The sequence below is a fragment of the Stegastes partitus genome, unplaced genomic scaffold, assembly GCF_000690725.1.
Source record: "Stegastes partitus isolate 25-593 unplaced genomic scaffold, Stegastes_partitus-1.0.2 Scaffold2423, whole genome shotgun sequence".
In the NCBI taxonomy this organism is placed as follows: Eukaryota; Metazoa; Chordata; class Actinopteri; family Pomacentridae; genus Stegastes; species Stegastes partitus.
The window spans coordinates 33,980-50,544 of NW_007580154.1; the positions used below are offsets into that span (position 1 = coordinate 33,980).

At 41.8% G+C, this 16,565-nt stretch overlaps 1 protein-coding gene across 1 annotated transcript in view; it reads right to left on the reverse strand.

Moving 5' to 3' along the window:
* LOC103374978 (inactive N-acetylated-alpha-linked acidic dipeptidase-like protein 2) overlaps nt 1-6,979 on the reverse strand; it is a 33,524-nt gene extending 26,545 nt beyond the window's left edge. The window contains exon 1 of the mRNA XM_008305153.1: nt 6,886-6,979. Within this exon, the coding sequence (XP_008303375.1) occupies nt 6,886-6,979 (94 nt within the window). The remainder of the gene's footprint in view (nt 1-6,885) is intronic.
* Between the last annotated feature and the right edge of the window lie 9,586 nt (nt 6,980-16,565).

Consider the following 16,565-nt stretch of genomic DNA (forward strand, 5'->3'; position numbering starts at 1 on the left):
ATCCAGACGTCCCCCCCGCAGTGTTTCTTCTTCCATTGTCTTGTGTTGTTTCGCAGCAATTTTCTTTGGAGGATATTAAAGGTTTCTGTGATTGTGATTCTCTGATTCAGTGTTATTAAAGAAAACTTTGAAAAGGTAATTGTCCCTGGTGAAAAACACTTCCAGATGATGGTGGCTCATCCTATTTCCCCCCCACACTCCCTTTTGTCCTTTTATCTTTAAAATTATAAGGTATTCAAATTGTGTTTCCATGCCAGCTTTTGGTTTGCAATCACTGCCATTAACCAACCCACACACAACACTAACCAGCACCAGGAATTATTTATTGTGCTTCACTATCTGTTACCACACGCGCTCACATCAAAAAGTATTTATTTCACTGTCCTATTCCTCCTCCTCTTCTTCCTCTCCATCTGGTGCCTCTCTGTATTTTTAACCAGCAGAGATAAAAGCCCTCTCCCACCTGCTTCCTGGCTGAGCAGGAGCCGCTTGGTAAGAAAGAAAAGAACAGGAAGCATTGAGAATATCCGCACGTTCAACAAAGTCAAATTTATAACTTTAAGACATTTATAATGCCACCTGGAATTAAATTTAATACCAATTTAATAACCACAATAAAGAGCCCAAAATCTGTCACAAGCAGCCTCTTTCTGATTACACGCAGCTGATGAGAATAGTAAAACTAAATGTAAGCATAAGGAAAATGGCACTGGGTGATCGAGTGGAAGGAAATGATGTCCAATTGTGTCTTATAAAGCGGATGCAATTAAAGTGGAGCTTGTTCGTAGTGACCTCTGGCCAGAAGTGAGCTGCAACACGACTCTGGTCCCATTCATATCTCTGCACACTAAACAATTCATGAGATTTATTTTATCTTTCTTCCACTCTGTGGTGGTCGTAATCCTTGTCTCAACATTGCACACAAGCATAAAACACTGCAGCAACATTTGCATTCAGAGTTTTTGAGGATAGTGGTCTTAGTGCCAAAAAAGGCCAAGACTAATGTAAACTCTACAGCTGGCAGCTCACAGCGTCGTGGTTTGAACTACAGAGATGGAAGTTTGGCACCTGGAAACTAACAACCAAACTAGTGGTGGCTGATCTGACCATATGCGAGGATTCTGTTTTGAAAGGTTAGTTGCTGATAACCAGCTCGCGCCTCCCCGTCTTGTGTTTCCCTCCAAAGCTAAGCTGGCCAGATTGCTGTTGTGACCAGTGTCACTAAACTGCCTCTCCAGGGAGTCTCTTGTTCTGTGGACAAACTCAAACTCCTCTGTCTTGGACTGCAGCTAATGACTGTAATCTTTGTTTTTCTCTCTGAGAGACATGCCAGGAGCTGGAGGGCCACTCCAGAACTAGGAGCAGGTGGTTCACGTTGCTGCTGTGCCAAGCGTAGCGAGGCTGCAGAGCAGTGGCGGCATGAAGTGGAGTCTGCCTGCATGAGGCGAGACTCCCTGGAGAGGCCGCTCAATGACATGCTCACTGGATGCACTACCTGTTTTGGAGGTGTAGCTTACTTTGCAAACAGATGACAGCATGGTGGACGAGGAAGAGTCACCTCCAGACCAACACTCTTAGAGAAGCAAACAAACCACCACCGTGGCTGAAAGAAACTTGGTTCATGACCTCCATTTTTCTCACATGTCTCGAATGGATTGCCATGAAGTTTTGTTCAGACGTTCACGTTGGGAATGATGCACCGTAATCAGTGGCTTCCAACATAACTGATCACAATGTTCAGGTCAAATTATACTTTTTTACTTTTGTTGCTCAGTAGTTTTGTATTTTGTTCATGAACAAACACCTACAAAAGCAATGACATTCCCACAGAATGTGGTGGATGAGATGGTGAGAAAACGCCTCAAACTAGGAAAAACTCATCAGCAAGGAATTTGTGGAGAATGGCAGCTTTGTTCATGAGGAGTTTTGATTGAAAATGACTTCAGCATCAGGCTGCTCTGTTGATGAAACGCCAGTCGTATGCCGCTATGCTTGTACTGCAATAGTATGTTTGAAATGCAAGCTGCCACTGCCTCCTGCTAACTTCTGACTTAACTACAGATATCTGCAGCATCATTTCACCTCGTCAAAGGTTTCTGGAATAACATGTTGACGAGTCAAAATTCCTAGCTAGTTTAAATTGAATTTGGGATATCTTTACAAGACAATGTAGGTATCTTGGATTCAGAAATAAACCGTAGATATTTCAATCTAGAATTTCAAGAAATCACATTCCAGATGAACTGTCGTTGTCTGCGATGAGGAACATGAATGGTAAAAATGATGCTTTTGTTCTGGGAAGAATGTGAATATCTGAAATGTTCTTTTTGACTGGGTGGAACTGAATTCTGGATATCTGCGACACATATCCATTTTAATTATTAAATGCTGGAACAGCTTGCCATATCAAGTTGACTAACAATAACTCTGAAAGTTATTAATCCAGAAAATGTTGAATTAACTGCTCCTAGCAACTGACATACATGAAGTCAGCTGGTTCCCTTCCCAGTGATGAGTGACGAATGTCATCCCAACGAGACCTTTCTTAACAGAAAAACAAAGTCAAGCTGAACAGCTTTAGTGAAAAGAAATGAGGGATTTAATCTGGTTATCATAATAGTTGTCTCAAAGAAGGGGAGGAATGCCAACAGTCGTAGTGTTAGAGTCCACTCTGGGCTTGTGGATTAGAATTTAGTGCAACTGAGGGCTGAAAGCGATTGGCCTGCTGCAGACACCCTATTTACCAAAATCAGTGTTTCTCACTAAACTTCAGCAGCGGGAGCCAGTGGGCAAATTAATAGTTAATAGAATGCTACAACACTCTGATCTCCATCTAGTGGACTCGTAGTCTCGATAATCAGAGCATGAATCCAGCAGAAACTCTGAATGAAGGTGTATTAATCACACTGCTAATTAACGGCAGGACTCTGCGTTGTGAGTTGGGCTGTGGTTGGATGATGAGACCTGTTGGCTTTGAATAAATGACCCTCAGTGGTAGAACAGCTCTTCAAATCACTGCCGACGTGCAAAGTTGCCAAGAAGCTGTTGCTTTCATGCGAATAAAGTGCCTTTGAATTGAACTGATAGAGAAGAGACATGTGGGCACAATAAGGGACGAAGTGATGAAGAAACAGACGAAGGGGCTACAGGCAGGTATAACAATCAATCATCTCTCTCTCTCAGGTTATAATCTGTGCATTAGTCTCAGATGAGGAAGCATAACCACTCAATCTGGGCCTTAATGGGACAATGCTTGCATGCTTAGACAGAGCCAGTGAACCTGAGCTGCTGAGTGATTGCCTTGGTGGTACGATGAATGAGACTTGGACTTGAAGCTACAGTACATGTGATGGAGAGCGTCTCTCCATCTCGTCCAATTTCTGATCATAGCCGGTAAATGATTGATACACCTTGGTTTATACATTTATTGTCTCTCAGGCATGAAGAATTAATTCTGTACAGTGTGCATTCCATTGATTAACTATTCGCTGAACTCACTCCGTCTGACAACTCCGGCACTTTCTGATTTTTCTCGGTGCATAACAAAAGCGACATTGCGTTTTGTTTATTCCGAGTTTGTGCGAAGACAGCACGCCTGCTAAATGTATCAAAGCCTTTGTTGTGCATCCTCTTTCAAGGGTCATCTTAATATTCAAGGACAGAGTCTTTGCATGCTCCGAGACTGTGACTGAATAAGCTGATTTTCACTCAGAAGGCCTGAGCGGTCGTACGGCATGCTAACTGCTGCATATTCGCCGATGTAAATTTACACGGGGTTCGATTCAGACCTTGACTGAAGTGCTGTGTTCCTTTTACTATTCAAGTTGCACACACACATTCTGACTGATAAATATGTAAATCCCTTTATATGACTCCTACATCGAGGACCACTTTCTCTGATTTAACAAGTACTTGAATTGCCAATCTACGTCTAACTTAGGTGATATGATGTGCCATTACTTTAACCTACAGTGGATCATATCCTGTGTTCTCAGGCCGGGTTGGTGCCCCAAAGGACGTACAGCACACCAAACCTCAGCTGAAATATTAACATTTATTAAATACTACACCAGAAATTATGTTCCTCCTGTTACCGTAGATTGTTGGTTTTATATTTTGGGGAAACACCAGCGGTCTGACTGCAGATGATCGGCTGCACACAGAGAACAGAATTTGATTACGCAGAGGAAATGAGGTTTGATAATTTGAAATAAAAAATGACTTCTGATAGAGATCAGAACTCATTACTGCAAATGATCTCCCAAAGTGAATCTGAACGGAACACCTCACTGATGTATTACAGTTCAGCAGGCTGCGCGTTACAGCGTTCCGCGGTGTTTACATCCATCACAGATCTAAGTTCCCTCACTACAAACTAAACGCAGAGATCCAACACGGAATCCAATGAATTTAGGAAAAGAGAATTTAACAAAGGAACTTAAATGGAGAGCAGCAGAAGTGTCTTCCAGCGTTGGCTCTGGAGCTCTGAAAGACTTAAGATCGAACACTTGAACTGGAATTTAACAAATATAAAATAACTGAGGTCCCTGTGCAGCCACATCTTCTATTTGTATTCAGCTAAACTGCATTTTAATGACATTTTGAGGGATTATACTAGTGACGTGTTACAAATCCGTTTCTAATCAACATTTAATATATTTGCTTTACAGTTGCACCATTTTTGAGCCAACAAGCTTCCAACATGGTGTTCAAGTGCCATACTTTAACCCAAACCATGACATTTTTCTTAAAGCTAACAAAGCTTCTAACATGTTATCGGTGTGATGTTTTCCCTAAACCTAACCTTGTAGCTTTGGTAGCCTCCAAGCCTGTTACTGATTCATTTGCTAACCCGGTTGGCCCTGCAAACTGAAAGCCTTTCCCAGCACGTCACAGTCTCAGCTTTACAGGAGAAAACAGGCTTCTTTCATAACGTACTGTAAATAAGAATGCAGTTTAGCTGTATGGGAACGGAATTACTGGGAAACAGGGTCGAGCTCTGCTGTGGAGTCACTGGAGAAAAGCTTAATGTGTTCAGCTCAATAAATAAACCAACACTCAATACGCTTGTTGGTTCGTCTGCAAGTCTGCCTCGGTAAGAGCAAATCTGAGCTTCAGACCTTGGGGAGGGAGGACATTTTGACCTGTTCTGGCTTTACAGAGAGCTGCTTGAGGGTTAAAAACTGGTTGTTAAGGAGTACAAATGTGTGTGTGCCCATGTGATTCTGCAGAGTTTAAACAGTGCTATTTGATTTGAGCAGCTGAGCATCTTGAGTCTCGGATGCTGGACAGAATACTGCAGTGTGTGTCTCTGTTCAGCCGCTGATGCTGTCGTGGACTTTATGCAGAGACATAACTCATCTCCGCTGACCAGCGACGCAGCCTGAGCAGGAATCCCTAATATACACTCCACAACAACACACACACACATCTTTGCATCTTCCTCTCGTACCGAATGCAGCTGCGTCACAGTAAAAACTGTCGGCCTCAAAACATTGCACAGAAAGTTGTGTTACTGAAGTGATGGATGCTGCCTGCGCTTGCCAGCAAGAAACACACAGACAACTGTAGAATCTTCCTGATCTCACTCTGGCTGCAAAGTGAACTACAGATCCTCTGTGCCAGAAAAGACGGAGCATCAGCTAGAACTATTGCTACCTCTAGACTTCGCCTTCAAGGAAAACTAACAGTTATTCAGCTCTGGCCTTGGCTTCTATCGGCTGTACTCGGGAAACTATTCTGGCTCGTCCCAGCAGGAAAAGCAGATCTCTAACTGAAGTCGAGCTGATCTGGGTTTTTTTTTTTTTTTTCGTCCACCGATGTTCTCCTCTCAAATGAAGGTTGGAAGAGAGAATCTATGATCCCCGATGATATTCAAAACTCAGATGAAGGGCAGGAAGTGAAAAGCAGAATAGGAGATATGGAGGAAAGCCAGCGTCGTGGTGGTCCGGATGATATTATGAGAGGAAGATTTAAACAGCAAAGTCCAACAATGCTGGACATGATTGCATCATAACTTGGCTGCTATTGAAGCAGTAGATATAAGCAACTACCTTGTACTTGTACATAAATGCTTGTGGCAAAAAGGCTTCACCTCTTGCAGACACATGGACCGAGGTTGACAAGACATTTTTCCAGCATTTTATGTCAATTTCTTGCATTTTTCCGCTTTAGGAACCACAACGTCTGGTATGTTTGATAGGAGCAACTGTAAATGACACGAACCATCAGCACTTTAAGAGTTTTTGATGGGACTTCTTGTGAAGTAAATCAGCTCCTGCAACAAACAGATGATCACATGTGGAAAACAAACCCCAACATTACAGCCCCAGCGGGTCATTGTGCAGTTTGACCACAGTTTCTTGAGTGCAGCGAGTTGACGAACTTCTGGTTTACCTCCATATAAAGTGGTTGTTAATCTGGCAAGACTGCCGGCTTGTTTTCAACATGAATGACCGTCTGGTCTTTGTGTTTCTTGCTAAACTGGAACTTTTGTTGTAGGAATACCACTTTGAGATCTCAGCAATTACTTCAGTCAGTCAATTTGAAAAAGGTTGTAACCAGCAGGGCTTTAACTCTTTCCTCTTTCTCACAATATAAAGTCGATTTGAAGAAGCAGCAGTGGGTTTTCTGTTTATTCAGATAGCCAGCAGATAGCACATGCAATTGAAATGTCCTTTCTTTTAGCTCTGCTTTGGTCTTCCAAACCCTCACTCCTTAGCTTTAAAACACATCACTACACCCATCTGTTCGTAGCTGACTTTGTCCGTCTACCCCGTTGCTGGTTGGTGGTGTACAGGGCACCTGGACTACACCATAATCCCTCCATACCACCGCATTTCACCATCTCCACCACCACTAGCATGATGCCATCATCGGTGTTACCTTTGAGTTTGTTTTGAACGTCCAGGGCGATGTCCAGAGGGTAGAACGGCAGCACGGGGTCGTTGACCAGGCGGAGAATGGCTTCTGCTGTCATCTGTAGAAACGCAGCCAAAACAAACGTGTTTTTAATAATCTCATAGTTTAAGTTAGTGTTGATCACCATTCCAAGGTAAGCAGAAAACATCCTGTCAGGTCTCGTTAGCTGTCGATATGATTTGTCTTGTAATTAAGCACACAGGAAACCTGCAGGTAAACAGCCACAGCGTTTGGTGCTTGAGGAGTTTCAAAGACTTTTCCAAAGACTTACAAGGCCCTATTCCTCAAGGGAGTCTGTAGATACATTCTGACATTCAAAGTTAAGACAAAATAAACTGCATATAAATTACCTGTTTACCTCTATATCCCAGCTTAAAAACCAACAGAGACTCGCTGTATATAAAAGATCATTGTTGACAGTGGTGGCTGGTGAAAACGGGCCTAAGTGGGACTGTGGGACTCATTCAACCACTCTCAGAGTATGAGAGTCTCTTATAGTCACTGGAGGCATTAAAGGCCCAAATCAGAGTTTTCTTTTTGCTCATATGTGAATCAGATTTTTATATTTCGTTTTTGCAGCGTGTTTAGAGCAGCCATGGTTAGTCTATCTACAATGAAAATGTGTTGACATCGATGGGTTTAAAATGTTTCTCCTGATGCTTGAAGTCACTGTTTTCCTCTAATCACAAGGTGGTGGTTCCATCCCCCTCCACAGCTGAAGTGTCCTTGGGCAAGATGCTGAACCTGAAGTTGCTCCCAATGGCAGGCGGCGCCTTGCATGTCGCCATTAGTGTATGAATGAGAAAACATCGTAAAGCGCTTTGAGGACCACTAAGGCAGCTATATAAATGCAAACCATTTACTGTAACCGATGTTTATCCTCCGTGTCACTACGTAAACGCTGCTTTATGATTCATTCTCGCCTCCAGTCAGTGCTACAGCGAGTCCGACTCAGTTTAAACAACACAGCAGTGCTTCAAATGACCACCATAAAAGAGACAACAACAACAAAACACACACAGGAGCTGTGCTACGTAGATCTGTTTGCTTTGAAAACCTTCAATTTCGTACTGCGCTGCATCACACAGTGACGTACAGGTGGTCAAAATAAAATTAATGGGAATTAGTGGCAAAAATTAATTGTTTCAATCAACTGAAAGGCAAAATAGTCGATGAGTAATGATTAATAGATAGAAAAATGTTCCACAAAAAGCTGTGTACATATTATAAATATCAACTACATGCATCCACGCTAGCTTCTGTAAAGACATCCATCCACATCAGAATGACTAAACTGGCAGTAACTGGTTTAAACTGTGTGTTTCTGTCGTGGCTTCCTGTCAGTTTAAACTGTTTATTCCAATTACTTATCAGCAAATTACAACATTTTCAGCAGGAGAAAGTTCAGAGTCGTGAAAGAACTGAATCAAAACTGCTTTTATCTGCTTCTCCTGGTTTTAGTTTCATAAAACCATCACACGCTGCCACATTCAGATACAAAAGCATTTGTACAAAGCGAAGTTTTCCCCGTACGCACAAAGCAAAACCAGAGTCATCGGATTCATGCGCTGTTTTGAATAGAGTTTTGTAAAAAGCAGGAATATGAAGTCTGCTCTGAACGGAGCTCTCTTTTAGTCTCCTCTCAGATGAAGGCTGGAAGAGAGACTCCACTGATCTAAGAGGAGGCAGAAGTCTTGAGTCTCTGGTCCTCGTGTTCTTCACTGTCGATAATGACGAGCATCACTTTACTGCTGCTGATTGATTCTGCGCGGCGCGATAAAACAATCATGCTTTTGGATCAGATTCGGCTAAATTCACCTTCTGTCCACAGCACTGATGCTTCTGGCTGCTTAGAGTCAGAAGACAAACAGGAAACTCAGCCCCAGCAGTGACGTAACCAAAGAATAACCCGTTAAAAAGTATTAACGGCAGAGTTCTGATGCCAGCTGCCCCTGACTCTCGACCAGAACCAACGAGAACAGAGAGATAAGCTGGAAATCTCCAGGAAAAGGCTAATGAGTAGTATCCCCTGGGAAAAGTGTGTAATGATCCTAAAGTTTGATTTAAGGGTCTTACAGAGTGGGACTGAAGACTGCAGAGCTGTAAAAGAGGACTGCAGTGATGTCGACCCACAATATTCTCCCTGGAGCAGTGAATGAGCTCAGAGCGAAGCTTCAGAGGTGACGGCTGCATCACGTCCGTCATTAGGCCGTTAGATGAACGTCTACAGGTTTCAGTATAGTGAAAGAAAGCAGATATGATGTGCTTTCCTTACATTTACTGTAACAGTATTATCAGTGTGCTATTTGAGATATTAATGATTTAATAATTAAGTGAAATTAAAAAGACATGGTGAATGTAATGACAGATATTTTGATTTAAGTTCACAATTAGTCAATTTATGACAATTATTTATTGATTTTAGAAATAAAAACTCATTTTTTGCCTTTTCACTTTTAAATAAACGATGTTCACGTTGTGCAGCACTGTTATCATATACGATATAAATCTTGTACATACATCTATAGTTGTACCTCCATAGCTGTTATTTGTTTATGATTAATAAGTAGGGATCACATATATCATACTGAGGGTGACTAAATATTATTATATATCATATATTATTGTATATTAAATCCATTACTTATTAATATGTGTATGTACGTAGGCCTAAACATAGATGTAAGTAGTGTACTGTTGCAATATACTTATATTGGTAATATACATGACTATAACAATCTATTAGCAAATGACATATTTATCCTGAAGAAATATTAAGTCCACTTATTACATAAAGGAACATGTAATATTGTAATGACTCATAGGGTGATTATACTTCTTCCTGCTCCTCTTCCAACTCATGTTTGTACATGTTTATCCCCTTGTGGTTTTTTTGTTTTTATTTTTTATTTTTGTTTAAAATAAATATTTCATTCATTCACATTCCTCTCCATCCAAAAAAGACTTAATATAAAGCTATTCTCTACCTGAATTAGAAAATAAAATTGTTCTCAAAACTCCTCATGTGCTGAACTTATCAAAAGACACTAGAATTTACGGATGTTCCCTAAACGCCTCGTGCAAGTTTGGTAGAAACTAGTCGGGTGGATGCAGCCTTGTGCACATGAAGCCTCTCGTCTCCATTCAGTTGCTGCAGAACGGCAGCTCAGACATGAATGTGACTGATAAGACTGACATGAGGCGTTCTAATGTCAGATCTCCCCAAGTTTCAACCAAATGTTTCAATCTACACGGACTATTTTCTATCAGTGGAGCCGTTACATTTCAAAGTTTTATTTGACGAGGCTGAATTTACACATCATGCAGCTCGAATACCAAGTTTACTGTCAGCCTGAGAATCTGGAAAAATAATAATATCTGTCTTCTTAACTGTAATTCAAACTCGCCTTGTGTTTCACATCTTAGCCAATAAAACACGTCCGTAAACGGAGCAGCGTCGGCCAAAAAGTCCTGCTGTCCATCTGGAGACGTATCACATCACCACTCGACTCTATTAAAGCAGAATCTTTTATATTAATAAAACATCTGTGGAGTTCATCAGTAAAGCTGGTAAACACGGTAAAACTACTTTGTTTGTTGTTTTTTAAAGATGCTAGTTTTCTGTCCACATTGATCTCATTGCTGCATAAATCTGCTCCTATGTGACCTTTTTCTGAATGTGTTGACCAGTTTTCAGAATAATCCACCAGAAAACTTTGCATAACTTTTCACTTTTTGCTGTGTGACAAAGCTCAATACCTACATTCTGTTGCTTCTATTATCACATCATTATTATCATTACATTTTCTTTCCATGCACTTTCCTTGAGGGTCAGGAGGAGCCGGAGCCTATCGACGCCGACATGTTGCGGGCTTCATACTGATTAGACAACAGCTGTCTCGTGGGGGGAATAAATAACTGGGACACCTTTGGCTGCGACGCTTGTTCTGGCACCCCACACTGAGAAGCACCATCCAAATCACAGAGAGTGTCTGCCTGGCTCTGCTCTCACGCTGGAGTGTCTGTCATCCTGATGCAAACAGATCACTGCCACTGATTCAGCCACTCTCCCAGCAGGTAGAGCACTTGGCACGGCTTCGACTCGGCTTTTGTTGGGCGTATAACATCATTATATGCTAACATATGACTGTGTATAAACAGCCAGGACTATCGACATATCGATCCCCGTGCTCTCCACCTCGACTGTATCAGCCTCAGAGGAAACGCAGCAGCTTTGTGCTTCTCAGGGCCGCGGTATAATTGGAACCCGTCGAGGACATCACACGCATGGCTTAATCTGAGCGACATTCATTCACACATTAAGAAGATTTGACACCCAGCGAGACACGGAGCTGGATGGATCTCTTTTGTCTTTTCTATTCTCTGTAGAAAACGAGAAACAGACCGGTTTCTGCCTGGCTTTCATTTTGAGCTCTCTCTTAGTTTTCTATTGAGTTTCCTGCTTTTATTTTTTAATTTTTCCAACTTTTTTTTTTTGGCCTTCCCTGGATCAGAAGCAGTCAGGAAACAAAGTGGAAAAGAGGACGCCGTAACATGCAGACAAAACTCCCAGCTGGAATCCGATCAGGAGCACTTCTGTTTAGTAAATATACAGCATTATGAATCTACCAGCCATGAGAGGAAAAAATCTATCAGTCGGTTATCACCTCGACTGTTGAAGCAACACCTTGCCAGAAGGCATTCAAGTGAATCTGAAACACTACTTAGGGTGCTAAATACATTCATTTATATGGATGAACGTTAGCTTAATCACATATAGCAGGAGAGAAGGCAGAATATTTTCTTTTGCCCATGTTGGCCTTGAGGAAGCAGCTATGGCTACTTCCTGGTGTCCTTTCATAGACATGTCAACACCCAAAAGCACCAGACACTAAAACATGACTTTGCTACGAAGCCCTGGAAGGCACATGGAGACAGAAAAAAAAACAGGGAGAGAAAAAAAAACAAATAGAGGTATCTTTTACGAGATCTTGCAAAACTTTAGGTAACTCCAGTCCAGCAGGTGGCGGTAAAGCACCTGAATGTTGGATGCCAACCGCAAAATCAATAGAAGAAGAAGAGAACTACTGGTGTATATACGTCTGGGTCTTTGTTGGCAGGACACCCACCCATACGAGAGATTTATTGAGTTTTATTTTGAAATCGGCCTGAAACATAAAGACATTGGAGCGGTGCTTAGCGAGAGGCACAGTTTCACTAAACATCCAATAAGATTGATTTGACTTTTGCGAGATCTCACAAAAGTTTTGCGAGATCTCCTAAAGATACCTCTAGTGTTTTCCCCCTCTACCTGTTGTTTTTCTTTCTCCATGTCCCTTCCGGGGTTCTGTACTTTGCTAATTCACTCTTGTTCAGGTTTTCAGGTGAAAGCTGAGTTTTCCAGCTGAGCAGGAAACAACGACAGGTGCTTCTGAAGGTCACATTTAAAGATGCTTTTTGGGTTTCTCCCTTTCGCATGTTATAGTTTTTCTGCAAACCTACCAAACCCAACGTCCACGCCGATGGCAGGAATTCTCACCCACAGAAAACTCCTTACATGTCTGAGATTCTTGTTTAAAGTCCGGCTTTTCTTCTGTCACTGATCATCATGTGATGCATTTACGTAACACCTGCCCAGCAGCTGCTGTGACACATCTTCAGACAAAGAAGGAGCAGTTTACTCACAGTCGGCCATCATTTCCTAAACAGGGCTTTGTCTCTCCAGCTACACTCACACACCTTTGGTCGTGACACATAACCAACGTTGCATCACCTTTGTTGGGCCGGCTGACCAATCAGAGCAGGAGGGGGCCTTAAAGAGACGGCAGCGAAAATGGAACGTTTGTTGAGATGCCGCAGCAACGTGCAGTAAAAGAAAAATAAGATGTTTTTTGAACATTAAAGCATGTAAAAATTATTGCAGGAAGATATGCAAAAAAGATTTTAATATTATTGATGGATATTGTCACGATTTTGGTGGGAATGGTAATTTTTACTTTAATTTTCCATCAAAAACAAATAAATAAAACAAAAAAAGTGACATAATGAGCAGATTTTTGCTGCATTCTGCACTAAACAAGCATCTCTTATGTTTGGAGAATAGGATCTATAGGCACGTTGAATATTTAACTTTTAGTAAAAATGTTCAGCTCCTGCAAAGTGAATATTGTTCATATTGTGATTTAAAAAATATTTTGAGTATTTGTTGAGCTCTAGTAAACATATTCTAGTGACTCCTGAAATAAGATTATAAACCTGTAAGAGTGCGTAGTTTAAATGTACAGACAGCTTCAATTAAAATCCTGCAATAAAAACCACGTTATGAAAAACAAAACATGTGAATGTTGAAGCGCTGATGTCATTATATTAATGACACTAAAAGTGAGGAGAATGCAGATTTCAGTTTAAATCCAAGTCTGATGTCTTGCAGCATTTTTATTTTATGCCTTTGTATCTGAAATGTGCTGTGAAAACAAAAGCTGTCTAAAAATAAAATAAAATAAGGATAAAGTAAAGGTCAGTGTGCGCTCCGTCCGTCTCTCTGTGTTCCAGCTGACCTGCTTCATTCCTGGCCAGCGAGCCTCCAGTCTGCCTCCAGTTAGTGAGCAGACTCTCGGATGATAAACTCAGTACCAGGTTCATCCACTCAGTGGCACACATCACTCACACCGCCGTGCACACACACTCCTCAGGCCCTCAAAGGTTGAGTGTTGGAGGTCAGCCCGGCCGAGGCTGGCCTGAGAGTGGAGGGCAGCCTGCCAGAGACCTGGTTACAGGGTCAGCGCTCCCACTCAGGCCTCTCACATCCACAAGATGACACACGTAGCTCGTTAACGTCACTATATCATTTTCTGATGGATTGGAGGCATCCTGCTGTAATTACTGAGAACTCTCAGGTGATGGAGGAGATGATGGTGCTGCTGTGTCTGTTGTGATGTATTTTTTTTCTTTAATAAAGCTGAAAAAAATGCTGCTGCCACATTGGAAACAAATGTAGGAGTCCTGCAAACTTCAGTGGTGCTTTATCTATCGCAGGGGTCGGCAGCCTTAAACACTCCAAGAGCCATTTGGACCCGTTTCCCATGGAAAAGAAAACACCGGGAGCCACAAAACCCCTTTGAAATCTAAAATGCATATATGGTTTTTGCCTTTAGCCCTGCAATAGACTGCCGACCTGTCCAGGGTGTCCCCTGCCTTCGCCCTAAGTCAGCTGGGATAGACTCCAGCCCCCCTGTGACCCTCGTGAGGATTAAGCGGTGTACAGATAATGGATGGTTTTTACCTTTATGCTATGTATAAAAAAACTAGTGTGTTGCATTTATGAAATCAATGAACTACTGCAGAGAAAACGAAATTTTATTTCTGCAACAAAAACATTTTTAATTCCAACAACAACAAAAAAAGACGCTGGGTTGAAGGTTACCTTTAAATAAAATTATAAATATCTATTTGAATCCTCCTTGTATTTATGAAATAAAAAGCCGATCTTAAATCCTCCACCTGCAGCAAAGTAAAAATGCCGTCTGGTTGTCCTGCTGCCTGCAGCTGGACTGCTGACCAGACTGCTGACCGCCTGTGAGCTCTTTGGGACGGAGGAGCTCTCTTGTACCAGATTTTAAATAAAGTTCGGTGCTCCTTGATGAAACCGAGAAGCAGTGACTGACTCAGTTGTGACCAACAGTCACGTGAAGCAGATTCGGGGACTTTTCCGTTGAACTCGACTAAACTGCAGGACGTGTTTAATACAGAACAGAACTGAAAAACAACAACGGAAGTAAAAAGTACAGTTTTTGTAGCATGTAAAGCTCCCACTTCCCCCTGAACTGGTAGCACCTGCCTGTGGACACCTGGAGAACATGCTGGCGTGCTAATTTCAGGGTTTTTTTTTTGTTTTTTTTTCCCAAATTAAATAAATAAATAAATAAATAAATAATACAGTAATTTTATGATTCACGGCATTAAACCCTGTCATACTGCAAAGAAAGACATTTGACTTCTCTCTACTTTATGTCATGACTTTGCTGTCTTGATAGAAATTGCAGGACTTCATATTATAGTGAACACGAGCCCACAGTGAGTGAAAATGTGACGCCTTGAGGGTTCAGAGCTGCTCAGAATAAGACTAGAAATGGGGGTCAAAGACTAAATAACTGTCAGTAAGTAAGAATCAACATTATATATATAAAAGTATGTGTACAGCAACAAAAAAGCATGTATATGTGGGGTTCATTATTAAACAAGCTCATACAAGGCAGCCTCTAATTCAGATGTCTGTATTTAGTTTCCCAGCAGCAGCCTGTAAATTAATTTTAAAGTGGTTTTTAACACTGAACTAATGCAGGACCCTGACCTGTATTTAAGCTGCGTGTTTGCCTGCAGTGTTAAGGCTGGATCAGCAGGATTTAGGAGACTTTAAGATGCACAAAAACTAGAAATCAGATATACGGCGCTTTCACGCCTCTGTGCCAACGTGATATCTGCCGTCTTACTTAATCTACCTAAGCAGCTGTCCCTATATGACACTCGTTTGCTAGTATTTTGAAAATGGCTTACAGTGTACAGATCTGTTCTGCACCTCTCTGCGCTGTTGTCGCCGCCGCTGAAATCAATCTGGCAGGGGGAAAGATTAGAGCATTGATTTGAAGCCGGTGAGTAATACTACTGCAGAAAGCATACATCAAAAGCCTGTAATGTGGTGGGACAGAAAACGCCGTTGATTTCTTATTTATGGCCTTATTTCTGGATCGTCTCTTTCTAAGGCAGAGGCGAGAGAGAGAGGAGAGGGAGAGATGGCGAGAGATAATGATGGAGGAAGAAAGGCAGAAAAGAGGCTGTGACATAACAGAAAGTAAAAGACAATCCTGGCTAAAGGAAGATGACAGTTGGAGTGGAGTGAAAGGCAGAACAAACTAGTCTGAGCGCTTCTTCTCATGTTTCCTCCTCCTTCTTCTCTCCTGCCGTGGCCACCATCCCTTCATCCCCTCTCATGCTCTGACCTTTTAGCCTTTAATGAATCCAGCACCATCTGTCCAAGCTACATTTCATGCATGAAACATCGTTTACCTCTTGTCACTGTCTCTGTGAATTTATTTGTTTGTATATATTCATCCGAGGTCAGAAGCCACATCCAGGGCTTATTGACTGACCCTCGGACAAATGACCTGAGTTGACCTCCTGTAAACTTTGTGTAAAAACAAGCAACAGCCTGGAAAACCTACTTTTACAGAGAAAAGTGGTTTTATTTCATGGTTCTGTGCGCTAAAAAACAACTGAAGTCACAAGACTGGTTCTAATCATTTCTCAGCAGGTGTTCGCTTCTCAATAACTAGCAAACCAGTTAGCTGACATAATGGGGGCTCGTTTAGGATCCTCATTTCCCCGAGCCATTAATCAACCAATCAGTGTGAGGTTAGCCAATGTTGCACTGGAGGACTTTCTTCTTTCCACAAGTACCATCTATTACAGTTATAACCTCGACTTGACAACCTCTTAAAGGGTGAAAAAGATTCAAATGGTGCCAGATTCTAGCGCCTGTCGAGAATGATGCAGTAAGTTTAGCCCACGAGGCACGAAGCACCAAGGTTCAGCGCAAAATTATAACTCAAAAATGTAAATTTAAGACTCAAATAAGAGCCTCAGTAGCA